The 13,600-nt window shown below is 32.1% G+C and overlaps 1 protein-coding gene across 1 annotated transcript; it reads left to right on the top strand.

The window, feature by feature from the left end:
• Positions 1-11,095: 11,095 nt before the first annotated feature.
• On the top strand, positions 11,096-13,337 carry LOC114186216 (apoptosis-enhancing nuclease-like). Its single transcript, XM_028074257.1, has 7 exons — positions 11,096-11,159; positions 11,285-11,436; positions 11,562-11,692; positions 11,857-12,074; positions 12,164-12,370; positions 12,665-12,745; positions 12,829-13,337. Exons 1-7 carry the CDS (start codon positions 11,125-11,127, stop codon positions 13,070-13,072), a joined length of 1,068 nt encoding a protein of 355 aa, XP_027930058.1. The 5' UTR covers positions 11,096-11,124; the 3' UTR covers positions 13,073-13,337.
• Positions 13,338-13,600: the final 263 nt, after the last annotated feature.

Here is a 13,600-nt window from a genome sequence, read left to right as displayed (position 1 = left end):
GATAATACTCATTTTTGGAGGATCTGTCACCACCATGATCTTAGTATTTAGTTTCTTGTATTGATTGATAATGGGATAAATGTACAAAGTTGGAGAATAGTGGAAATTTTCCAAGTATGTGATACGTGGAACAATATAAGATATTCACATGGTTAATTATTTTCATAGATGAGATATTCACATGCTTAATTATTTCCAAAGATGTAATCCATTTGTCAATAAATTTATAATTTTTGTATACATTTTGATACTATAATGTCATATAATTGACAACAATTTATTATTAATTGGCAAAAATTTATTATTACAACTATTATGTGATGGGTAGAGAACTTTATTTATGAATTATTGGTGTTTTTTGTTTTAGATAATCAAATATACTCTCTTTTACACTATACTATACCATCTTTCAAAGTCTAGAGAACGAGGACTTCAAACCAAAAGTCACATTAAATATTCTCCTAAAAATAACAAAAGGTTAATATATTTTTTTTCTCCAATAGTTTTACATTAGAGTGAGATCATATATTTAATCAACTTATTTTCCTAATCAACTTTTTATTGACAAAGCTATTAATTTTATAATAATAATAATAATTTTAATTTGAGAAATATATATATATATATAAAGAGGTAGGTAAAAAAGTAAATGTAAGAAGATATTAAAATTGCTACATTAACGATTTAGAATATTTATTGGCACATTTTAAGCAAGGCACGACCTAATTTAGAACATCTTAACCGACTTTTTTTCCAACACACCAAACATTCCATGATTCTGATCGGTGCAGTTTCTTTGACGGTTTTCTATTTTCATATATTGAAAAACAATTAATTGTTAACTAATATATTAATATTTTAATTATATTTTTACTTTTAACATAAAATAAAAATAAATATTATATATTATTATACAATCAAAATAAGTTATAAAGTGAGTGTTTTTTTTACCGTTTTTCAAAATACGTGGATAAATATATGTTTCGTATCCGTATCTATATCTGTGCGAGTATCAATTATGCAAGTACTTGAATATTTTTCTAATATCCATGGATATCCGCGGATATTTACAAAAGAAATATTTAATATTTAATAAAAAAAATTTAACCATAAATTCAAATAAAAATACAATGTATTACCTTTATACATCTCAAACAAAATGAAAATAACTCATTTAAATTATGTTGAATGACAGTTTACAAATAAATAAAGATTTTTTAAAACCAATTGATAAAAAATATTTATTCAAAATCGACGTGTTAATGTTTTAATAATTTTTTTAATTTAAATTAAAGTATAACAGGTACGGGTATCTATGTGTACAAATACTATGATACCCGTACTCACCTAGTTAATATGTGGATATAAAAACCGTATATGTTATCTACGGGTATCCATTTTCAATATCCATTTTACCTATTGTGGGTTTTACCCATAAATACACGCAATTACGGTTTTTTTTTTTATATCTCTAGTTATTACTTAACTAAGTACCCTTATTGTGTTTTTTCTAAAGTTAAATATTTTTATTAAATAAATGCTCTATAATAAATTTTTTTATAAAGAAGAAATACTGGATTGGGTGAAAAGTGTTTATAAAAGACCTTAAATAAAACACGAAATAGTAAAAACTGAATTATACATATATAAAGGGAACCAAGAAGGATCTCCATTGAAAATGACTTTAGAGAACAATGGGCCTTGACATCCCAAGATTCTATATGGTTGTGAAAATAAAGAGAGAAAAGGTCTTTATTTAATCAATTTTTTTCCCTCTCATTATCTTGACATTCTCGATTTCCCAACTCCCCGTAAGAAAAAAATGGTTGGTACAAATTTTCTCAATTTCGTTGCTTTTAAATATTGTAGTATTTTAAATCTGCTTATCTTGCTAATCATTGATGTAGCAGCTATAAAACTATTTGTTCAATTTTCGTTGTTGAAAAATCTTCATTCATTGCTATAATAGCTCACTGGTTTACCCGCTTTCTTTTAATTTTTAAAAGAAACATAATATTCAAATAAGATATAGAAAGAAACATAACATATAAAATATAGCATATAATGTATGATTTCTTTTAAAAATATATTATTTTGTCTCCTGGTACTAATGTTATTATCAATCATTTTCGATCTAAAATGTTTGAAAAAACTATACCTCTTATACCAGTGCAGGAAAGGAATTTGGCAGTGGTTATTTTTAATATTCCGTACCGATTCCCGAACCGAAACATATTGGGACGAGGCCAAAAGGGGAGGGCTTTTGGCCTTGAGTGTGAACCGAAGCCATTGATCAACCTTCTACCTCGGTTCAACTTGAGCTGAAGCCATATATCTCCATGTTTCTACTTTGGTTCAAGCTGACCCGAAGCCACATATACAACCTTCTACTTCGGTTATCCTACAACCGAGGCCATATATGTCACTAAATTTTTAATTTATTTAAAAATTCGATGAGCTTTTGGCCTCTGTTTTGGTTTGAACCGAGGCCATATACCACCTTTTTGCCTTGGTTACGGTAAGAACCGAGGCTTAAGATACTATTTTTTTTAATATATTTTCTGTTTTATGGTTATTCCCACATTTAAACCTGCATAATTTTTTTCAGAAACCAGCACAAACCAGAACAAAATATTTTATAACACATCCACAATCCAAATGCATTTAAAAGACAATTACAAATCATTCACAATTCAAATACATGTCATAATCAATACTATTGTACATTTGAATTATATATTTTGCACATGCTATCCTACCAAACTTTATGGACTTCGCGGGAATTGGGGCAGGACTCTTGAATGTCTACAAAATAAGAGATTAAGTTAAGTTAGTATATAGAAAGGCAATATTGCAAAGTATTCGTTTTAATTCAAATATATATTACTGTTTCCCAATTAGTTGTAATACGAGCGCACACAACGGTTGTCCTCCATTGCATTATATAGTAACCGCACTCATATGAGTCGGTTTGTCTATTACACTACATCATATCAACAACGTTACAATTAATTAAAGAAGAAAATCAAGCAAAAAATTATAAATATATGGATAGAAATATCAAACCTGGAGGGAACACCATACAAGACATTTTGCCTTAGTCGTTGATCTCCCTAACATGTTATGTGCAACAATTGAACTATGATATAGGGAATAAGTTAGGATACTTTTATATAACATGTCATATTCATAAGAATATAATGAATAACATATCTAACATCCAAATAAGTGGCATAAAAAAATATAGACTCACATTAAAAATAAAGGTTAGAAGATTATGCACTTGCGAGTATGACAGTGAGCAACAATAAAGATACAGAAGGTGTTTTCGTGCCAATTAGGTGCACTACCAACTGCTAGCACTCCCAACTTGGTGCACACTACAACGTTTGAATAAATATCACCTACAAAATAGATAGCATTCCAATCCATTACAATAAACTACATGAACTTTCTCTTTCAACCATCTTTCATTTCACTAAATTGCCCAAAATATATAACATTCATGCCACCACATTCAATGCACACAAACAAAAAATAAACCCAATGAACATAGATAGTACTACGAAAAACAAAAATATCACATAATCACTCACTAGTGGAATCGAAATTCAGTAATATGCAGGAAATGAAAAAGTGGTCGAAGAAGCACCACGAATTTGAAGAGGACTCATTGCCGTCAAAGCCAAGAATACGAACAGAGTTGTTGCCACTGCACACCACTACATCGCGCAGAGCCACTACTATCGACGAAAAACCCACCACCAGAGTTGTCGCTGACGAGAGGAAGAACCACCCAACACCACAATGATGCTACCACCACAACCATCATCCACCGTCACGATGAAGAACCTGTTGTAGAGGGTGAGCCGAACGCGAAGTCGTAGCGTGGGGAGAAAAAGAAAGCATCGCGCGGGAGAGGAAGAAGACGAAGTCTGCACGAAAATGTTTCCCCAATAAATCCCTAAATTAAAATTTAGGCCTTGGTTCTAATTAATAACCGAAGCATATAACCTTAGGCCTCGGTTATAATTCCACCTAAGGCATATAAGGTGTAAGACCTGAGGAATTTAAATAATTAAATAAATAGTTAGTTAATAAATGCGAGTAGTGGAAGCCTTTATGAAATTACATGCTAACTGTCATGGTGTGGAAAAGTACTAGCTCAAATGGTAAAAAGTACTTAATTGTGTGAAAGGACTTGGGTTCGAATCCTATGTGTGCCAATTGGGGTTATTTAATTGTATTATTTTTCTATATAAAGATTGGAGTGTGATAAGAAAGTATAAAACTCTAAAATTATAGAAATTGTCACAAAACATTGATGGGTTTGAACCTTGGCTCAAGCAAAATTACTTTCTTTTTGCTAAAACTAATTTTTGGTATGAATGTGAAGAGCCTGAAAACCCTAGCTAATTGTGAGGATAGGAGGGACTGGGAAAACCATGATTTAATGGTCAATCAATAGCCCTTAAACCCTCTTTAAACTAATTTTCGTTTTGCTACCATTAAACCAAATTAAAGCATAGTTAAGGACTCCATTAAGGGTGAGAGAATGTTAGTGAGGCTACCATTGATGCATAAACTGAGGAGAGAACTTCCAGAATAGTCAAGAGCTATAGAGAGGGAGAGGAAGTGCTAAAAAGTAGGAGAACAAAGGGGACTAGTGTGGATCAAGGGAGAACTCAAAGTTTTGCAAATAGAGCAAGGAATCCAGGTTAGGGGAGTTCTTTCTATTGTTAAATTGTTATTTTCGCATAATCATGTATTGTATGGAAATGTTGAAGCATATATCTCTGCAAATTTGGAGTTCTTTTTGCATTTCTGGATTTTTCCAGAAATCGCCTAGCGGAACATGAATTATCGCCCGGTGACACATGTGTTTGAACCCAGTCTTTTGTGTTTCCCTATGAACCGCCTAGCGGTTGAGGGTGACCCGTCAGGCGACGTATATTGTGTTGCCCAACTTTTCCTATTTTGTTGGTTTGTCAGAGGTGTTGTGGTGTTCGAATTGGATTTCTGTTGTATGTATATGATTACAAATTATGAACTGAAATTATTTAATTGGTGGAAATTGCATTAAATCTTGAATGAATTTGGGATTAGGGTTCATGTTGGGGTTGGAAATAATTAAGCATGAATTATGTCTATGATCAATGCACTATTTTATGGAAATGATGTTAATATGAATAAAGTATGAAGCATGTAAGATGCGTGCATGTGAAATTATGTCAGTGTGAAAATGAGTAGGGTGATTGGAGTGCTTGGGAATCATGACTAGTTCGGGAGAAATCTGGGCAGAACCCAGATTTTCAAGCACCACCTGGTGGCGCTTGGACTGTCTCCAGGCAACACCTTAGTTCAGTAGATTATTTTGAGTTTTGTTGTGATGCACGTTATTGGGTGTTATGTTGGATAACTTGGTATGTATGATATGGATTAGTCGGGTAGTGAGGTGGAAGGAATATATGCATTAAACTAAATATGCATTAACTTGTGTATGGGTATGTGATAATTGGGATATATGCATTAAACTAAATAAATTCCTTTTGTTGAACATGATATGGATTGTATTTATTTGAAAGCAGTAATTAGGGCACCACGTGTTGTTGATTCAACTGATTAGGGGATGGTTAATTGGTAACATGATCAATGTGTAGTAGAATGTACCATAGTTGTTTAAGGGGATGATATCCTAATAATTGAGAAAATATGCTAAGTGAAGTGTGTGAAAGAGCAATTAAGTTATATAAATATGCTTGGATGACTGAGATTGATATATTCGAGGTGGTCTAGATTGTATGCTTCACTGGTTGTGTTTTTTAAACTGTATGTGCAATATTGACAATTTTTGTGACATGTTGTGTTTAATAGATGAAGGAGAGCATGACAGACATGATGATAATTGATTTGGGCATGAGTAAAATGTGTGTATTGTGTTTTTAGTCATAGTATTATGCATGGAATATCCCAATGGTGCTATGATTTTTGCGTATTGTGTGATTCGGGTCCCTTGGGACCTGTTTCATAGCCCAAAAACCAGTAGCATTGCGCTACTGGTATGGCACCTGGCGGTGCGGGGCGATCTGCCAGGTGATAGATATCCAAAACAGTGGTAATGGCCACTAGACGTGCATGGCGCCTAGCGGCAGGGTTGGTTCCGCCAAGCAGAAGTGGTATGACAAAATTCTTGGAAGGAGCTTGGCGCCAGGCGGTCTGAAGCCAAGTTCCACCTAGCAACACAAGAGGTGCGCCAGGCAGTTTTGGGTCCAAAGTTGGATCGCAATGGGATTTCTACACAGTTTTAGATGAAGGTCATGATACGATGGGGCTGGGGACCCAATTACGAGTGTAACTTGTATTGGGGTAACATGTGGCCACTCAAGGTTGTAGCCTAGTGGTTTAGGAAGTCAAGTAGAGTGTGCAAGATCGTGGCTCATATGGCGAGGTTCTGGAAGATTGCCCTCTTTAGTTCAACTGATTGAGTTTGGTAGTCTGGGGACAACTACGAACTTCGGTTCATTTTTGGGAACTCCACTTGATGTCGCGGATTGTGGTCGTGGCAATTTGATACGATGGACTATTAGGTGGTGGCCTGTAGTAGGAGGGGCAAGTAGACACTCGTGCAACAAAGATCAATCTGTGTACTCACTAAAGGCTATAGAATCAAGAGGCGTCCAATGTAAGGTTTGGAAGTTGAGAAACTGAGGAGTTAAGGATGCTAACACGAGTCATGGTTTTGATATTCTTTAATTATGCCATATTGTATTTGTATTTTCCGTGTGTTTGGCGATGGTCATGTAACTTGTTACATGGGAGCAAATGTTGATGCAGGTGAGCGTGTGGATGCTTAGAGACAGAGTGGGGGAACAACTATAAGAGTTTTACTAGTTTTCTTCATGGAAGTTTTATGGACTATTTTTGTAATGGCTTTGTAAACGCTTTATAATTGTAATAATTGAACGTCGTGGTTTTATTTTAATTTGGTGCGTTGAAACAAAGGATTTAAATTTTCCCGCATTTTGGGAAAGTACTTAATAATGAATGAGGTTTATTATTATAATTATTTCTTTTTATTTTAAATAAGTAATTTTCGGCTAGGATGTTACATAAGGTTCCCTTTTGGCCTCGTTTATTTTTTACTTGATGCCTATAACTTCCACCTGATTAATTAATAATAAAATTTGAATTTCTACATAGGTTTAGGCTTCGGTTATTTTTTAACCGGAGCCTATAGGTTTCCAGTTTCAGTTATATGCTTCAGTTTTCTTGCAACCGAAGCCTATAAATCCCATTTAATTGCAAAAATTACACCACATTTATATAGGTTTCGGGTATGCTGAACCGAGACCTAAAGGACGAGGTAAAAAGATATGCTTGCCTTATTTCATACGGAAAGATAATAAATTTGAGTTTCTTTTAACTGTTTATTGAGAAAAAATATTAGAAGAGAAAAATACGAAAACAAAAATAGAACATGTGTATAAGTTGAATTTAGACGAGACATAAATTGAAAATAAAAATTTAGAGAAATTATATGAAAGTTTAATACAAACTATAATTTACATATAAATTAATTTTATCACTTCTTGAGTAAACAATCTCATTTTTTTTTTTCACTTCTTTTGTATCGGTTCTTTTGAAAAAGCTTCCAAATATGCACTTTTCATGGGAGAACATATTTTGTAATTGTGAAACAGAACATAAATATAAATTATAATCATTTTGTTTTGTTTTGTTTTCATCAGCTATAATCATTTTGTGATTATATTATTTGATGAATTTAATATTATTAGTTAAATATATGGTTATATTTTACATACTTGTACATAAATAGGAGCGGATTATAGTTGTAGTTGGAGGGCCATGGTGCCCAATTTTTAAATTATATATAATATATATTAAGAATGGATGAAATTTAAATTAAGTAAATTTTTATTTATTTAGGGTTAAATATGTTTTTATCCCTCAAGTTTTAGTAAAATTTAAAATTAGTCCATATTCGAAACTTTTGACCAATTTAGTTATGCATATTTAGAAATGCGTGAGTTTAGTCCTTTTAATCAAATTTTGTTACGTTTATCTAACGTTTCAAGTACAGTTCATAATAGTATTTGAATTTTTTTACATCGTTTGACACATTTTTTATTCAATGTTAACTCAAATATTATCATAAAACGCGTTTGAAATATCAAATAAACTTGACAAAATTTGACTAAAAGGACTAAATCCACACATTTCTAAAGTTTGAGAACTAAATTAGGCTAAAGTTTCGAAGAGGGACTAATTCCAATTTTCAAATTAAGGGACCAAAAACATATTTAACCCTTTATTTTATAAAACACAATATTTAATGTTAATAAATAATAAAATATAAAATTAAATACAGTAAAGAAAAATAAATATTAAGATATTAATTAATTTCTCTTTTATTGTCTTTTGAGTTTTCATATATTGTACTTATTTTTTAATCTCACATGTTCTCGTTTGTTTACGATGAAAAATAAGAAGTTAGACACAAACTCATTATTTCTACTCTCACTTTTTATATCTTTTTTCATTATTGGAGAAAAAAATGTAACTCTCTCTTGTTTCACTTGATAGTAAAATATTAATTTAACCATTAGTATTTTTTTTAATCACATGAGTCATTTGTTTATTATTTTTTATAAATATAGAAGGAAAAACAATGTATTATGTGTTTTTTCATAGCTGATTTTTAATTGTGGCTTAATTATCATCTATTCATTTCTTAATAGTGATAAAAAGAAGTTACCTCTTTGAAATTGAAAATAAGATAGAACTTCAATTGTTCAATTAGATAAGTCTTTTTTGATGATCAAAAGAGTTATAGGTGAGAAGTTTTTGGAACATAATCTATGAAAAAAGTCCTAAAATATGAAAAAAATATTAGATGAGTGAAAGAAATGAAATTATACAAACTTATTTAAAATGGAGTTCATATCGAATACAACTTCAAAACTATCATTTTCTAAAGAGAAATCTCTAAAGAGATTTTAATATCAATATTAAATTACGTACTTTTGTTATGTTAGTGACAATTATTAAATATATAAATTTTGAATATATTATTTTGACCCTTCAATATCTTTTTTTGTCTAAATCCACCAAAAAAATCTTATATATTTTTCATCCTAAACACGTAAAATCTCTGGTTTTAATAAGTACTCTAATCAAAGGGGACAAGTGAGAAATAAATTATGTTACGATACTAAAATGATGTCTAACTTATCTTAAGCAAAAGTTAAATTATGGTACAAATTTCTTATGTACTTATAAGATTATTTATGCAATCTTCTTAGTTACAATAGTAGGATTTCAGAAGTTTTTTATTTAGAATATAACTACTTAAAAAAGGTAAGAGATTGAAACATAGTGTAGTATGTAATTATTTGAGTATTACTAAATTGATGATGGAGATAGTAATAAAAGAGAAAAAAAAGTGGTACACATGTGATAGATAATATATACCATGAGAAAGGAAAAGAAAGGTAAGAAGCAAAATGAGGAAAAAAAAAGGTAAAAATTAACTATAGTTCTGTCTTGAATTGATGGTATATGAGATCTTCTTTTTGGATATATATATATATATATATATATATATATATATATATATATATATATATATATATATTTTCTATTAATTTCTTGAACAGATGAGTTGACGTGCTTTCGACAGCTCATCTACTTTGAGGAATTTTTCCAACCGTACTGAAAGTGAAGGTGACCAATTGTGAATTACATAGATTTTACAAATACAACCATTTTACAATTGTGAATATTAATAAAATATTGTATTAAATTATTGAATAAAAAGTTAAATAACAAGAAAACACATACATAAGTTATAAAACAAGAACAACGATTCTTCTCCATGAGTAATCCGGTCCGATATGATATTGAAAAGAGTTATTAATAAAGTTGTCATAATGGGTAATCCGGTTCGATCTGACTCAATCTATCACGGATTGATGATTTAGTGAGTCAATCCAATCTGACTCACTTTTTAGTGAGCCAAAACAATCCGAACCCGGTTTGCCCCACCACAGGTTGGCAGGTTAAACTGGTTTGCTCACTGATTCACTTAATTAAAAAAAAATACAATTTTTTATTTTTTTCAGTCAAAACTAAATTATAATTACAATTAAAATCTAAATAAACTTTAATACAATCCAAATACAAACCAAAATAAAAAAATGCAAATTATTTATGTGTTGGCTAAAATAAAAATCTAACATAACTCAAATGTAAAGCCTAACTTAATCAAAAACTCTTATGTATTCTTTTATCTGCGGGTTATTGAGCCTACCCGGCTCACCACAGGTTCAACCCGGATGGACCGAGTTCTAGATGAGTCAGGTCAAAAATCAACCTGTATTAAAATTTGTAAAAAAATTTCAATTAAACTCGACCCGAATCCATAATGAGTTGGATTGTCGCAGGTTCCGACTCTGAGAGCTATAATTCTTAAAGTAACACTTATCATAACATTATAGATGAAAAAAGATATGTAATAATTTTCATTCTAAACTAAGTACAGTTTTATTTGATTTTTTATTTATCACAGAAAACACATACATAAGTTATAGTAAAAGTTGAAGAAAAAATATGAAGATAGAAACAAGAACAATGATTCTTCTCCAGATAAAAAGAAAGTAGAGAAGTATGTGGCCAGTGATGAGCGAGAAGGTGTGAGTTTAATGGAGAAGGGTTTGAGAACATTGGTTGGTTGGTTTCCAACAAAGAAATTCATACTAAAGCAACGCGAGAGCCGAAGTCAATGAGGGAAACAACAAGAATGGGCCCAACTCAACAAGAATCTGGAACTTACATTGATCATTACGAATGGAAGAATGCTATACCCTACCAACAAACTCATCTGCAAGGTAGAGAGCAGAGGAAGCAAGCATGGCCAAAGATAAAGAAAAAGTAAAAGGGGAATCCCAAATTAATATACTGAATAATTCTTAGGGAATTGTCCGTTTATGCAAGTTGGGGCAATTCTTACCTCTACCCTTTCTCTATAAATACCATTCCACTCCACCTTTGACCTCAACTTCAACTCTTTCTTGAAAGTTATACATACATCACTATAAACAAATCATGGATTGCAGAATGGAGAGTGCAGAAACTCACAGGTTTTGTTTCTGACATCCATGCACACACACATCACATATACAAGCCTGCATGTGCATCTTAACTCTCTTAACTCATAGTTAAAACACACATGGATATGTGTAATATATAGCTTTTGTTACTGTAGGAATAAGTGTGCAGCATGCTTCAGACAGTTCAACAAACTGGAGCACCTTGTGGAGCACATGAGGATCTCATACCATTCGGTTCATGAACCAACCTGTGGCATTTGCAGGAAACACTGCAGGTCATTTGAGTCTCTAAGGGAACATCTTATAGGTAATAATAATCTTTCTTATTAATTGTTGAGCAAATTGAAGTTGATGGAGTTTCATATTTTTTGAATAGATAATGATCTATTGATTGATGATCATTGTGAATTTTTTATAAATCTGCTTTTCCAGGTCCATTGCCAAAGCAGGAATGCAGAGATATGTTTGCCTATAGAGGGTGCAAGTTTTGCTTGAAAGTCTTTGACAGCCCTAATTCTCGCAGGATTCACCAAGAAAAATGCCAACACTCTGGGACAAATGCTGTAAAACTTTTGACTTTGAATTTCCTGTTACATGATAAAAAAATATGTGCAGTTAATATACATGGAAACAAGAATTGTATATTTTTTATTATTAATGCTAAAAATTGAAAATGTTTTGGAATTATTCATTGCGAATTCCTAACTTTTGGTGCACATTATTACAGGGAATAATTGGTCGCTTTTCAAACTTGGGACTTCGTGATAATTTGGCCATTAGTGGTGGAGTAAGAGGACCACAAGTAGTTGCATTAGCATGTAAAATGGTTGGTGGTGGCAGTGATGGCTCACTAGATCTCTGTGGAAGAGTGTGCTTAATCGATGAGCATGAGAACATAATCTTCCATTCTTATGTGAAGCCACCAATTCCTGTCACAAACTACAGGTTGGACAATTAAACTTAGTTTTTGGAGAGTTTAACCTTATATATATATATAGCTGGTGTAGTGAATGGAGCTACTGATTCATTGACAGGTATGAGACCACAGGCATTAGACCAGAATACCTGAGGGATGCAATGCCAATGAAACAAGTTCAAAGGAGGATTCAAGACTTTCTTTGCAACGGTGAACCTATGTGGACAATTCGAGCAAGAGGAGGAAGAGCAAGGATTCTTGTGGGCCATGGTTTGGATCATGACCTTGAATGTCTGCAAATAGAATATCGAACAGAAAAGATAAGGTAAATCATTCAATTTCAAATTTAGGTTGTCTATCATACATATCTCAGTCAAACATTCTCTTCAGAAATACTTGTAACTTCATTTATGGTAAGTTAAATAACACTTTTCATTAGACCCTACGGGTTACAGTGACAAAGAAGACATCTTGTTCTTGTTGTATAACTTAATTTGTTGATTTGAAGTGCTTTAATCATCCCTGAAACTAATATATGGTGTAGAACAAGCACATATAGGTTTACTACTTTAACACTCATATTCAAATATTGACATAAAAGTCCTTATTGAATAATCAGGGACACTGCAAAATACCCTCCTCTGATGAAAACGAGCAAACTCAGCAACTCGCTCAAGTACTTAACACAAACATATCTTGGGCAAGTATCTTTTACAATTTTCTTACACAAGATGCAATTTTTATGGAGAATGTTTGAAGATTTTGAGGAACATATGCATGCAGGTATGACATTCAAGTTGGAATTCAGGATCCTTATGATGACTGTGTGGCAACTATGAGGCTCTACATGAGAATGAGATCCCAAATACACAGAACACAGGATTACCCTTTGGTGTCTGACCCACAGAACAGGAACAATTTTGCTTCGTGGAGGCAAAGTGAGCTTGAAAGAATGACTCCTGAACAAATGCTGGAAATATCAAGATCTGACTACTATTGCTGGTGCTTGGATTCCTTGTATCCCTGAATATGAGGAAGCAAGTACACAAAATCAGAACCTCATATGAACCACAGGGAATTGGTGAACACAATACCCATTCAACCGATATACATCAATAACTACGTACTAAAAGTAACAATAAAGTGCACCAAAGTTGTATCTTTCTACTAGTTAATAATACGCCACTTAAGCAGAAGCTAGCCTTACACTGCTGTCATAGTGCTAGCACCTTAGAGGCATTGATGTTATGCATGAATATACTTTATTAATACAAAGAATAATAGAGCTTTCATTACGGGTGCATTCTATTTAATTTTGTGTGCTTCTGTCTGATTACTCTTCTAACATCTCTACATAATAATGTAATAAACTAGACATTCTCCAGATATGTACTGATGAACAGCTAACTCCAATTCCAAAAATACAGTGAAATGTTTTCTCATTTTTTTTTCAACAAAAGAATTCCTATTTAGTTGTGTTTTTCAAAGTTTAAGAGATCATTAACTACTTGATTACTTTAAATAAAAATAAGATTAGAAGAATAAGAAATCTTCT

Source organism: Vigna unguiculata, chromosome 5 (genome assembly GCF_004118075.2).
Source record: "Vigna unguiculata cultivar IT97K-499-35 chromosome 5, ASM411807v1, whole genome shotgun sequence".
NCBI classification, from domain to species: domain Eukaryota; kingdom Viridiplantae; phylum Streptophyta; class Magnoliopsida; order Fabales; family Fabaceae; genus Vigna; species Vigna unguiculata.
This window is presented reverse-complemented; position numbering and strand designations above follow the sequence as displayed.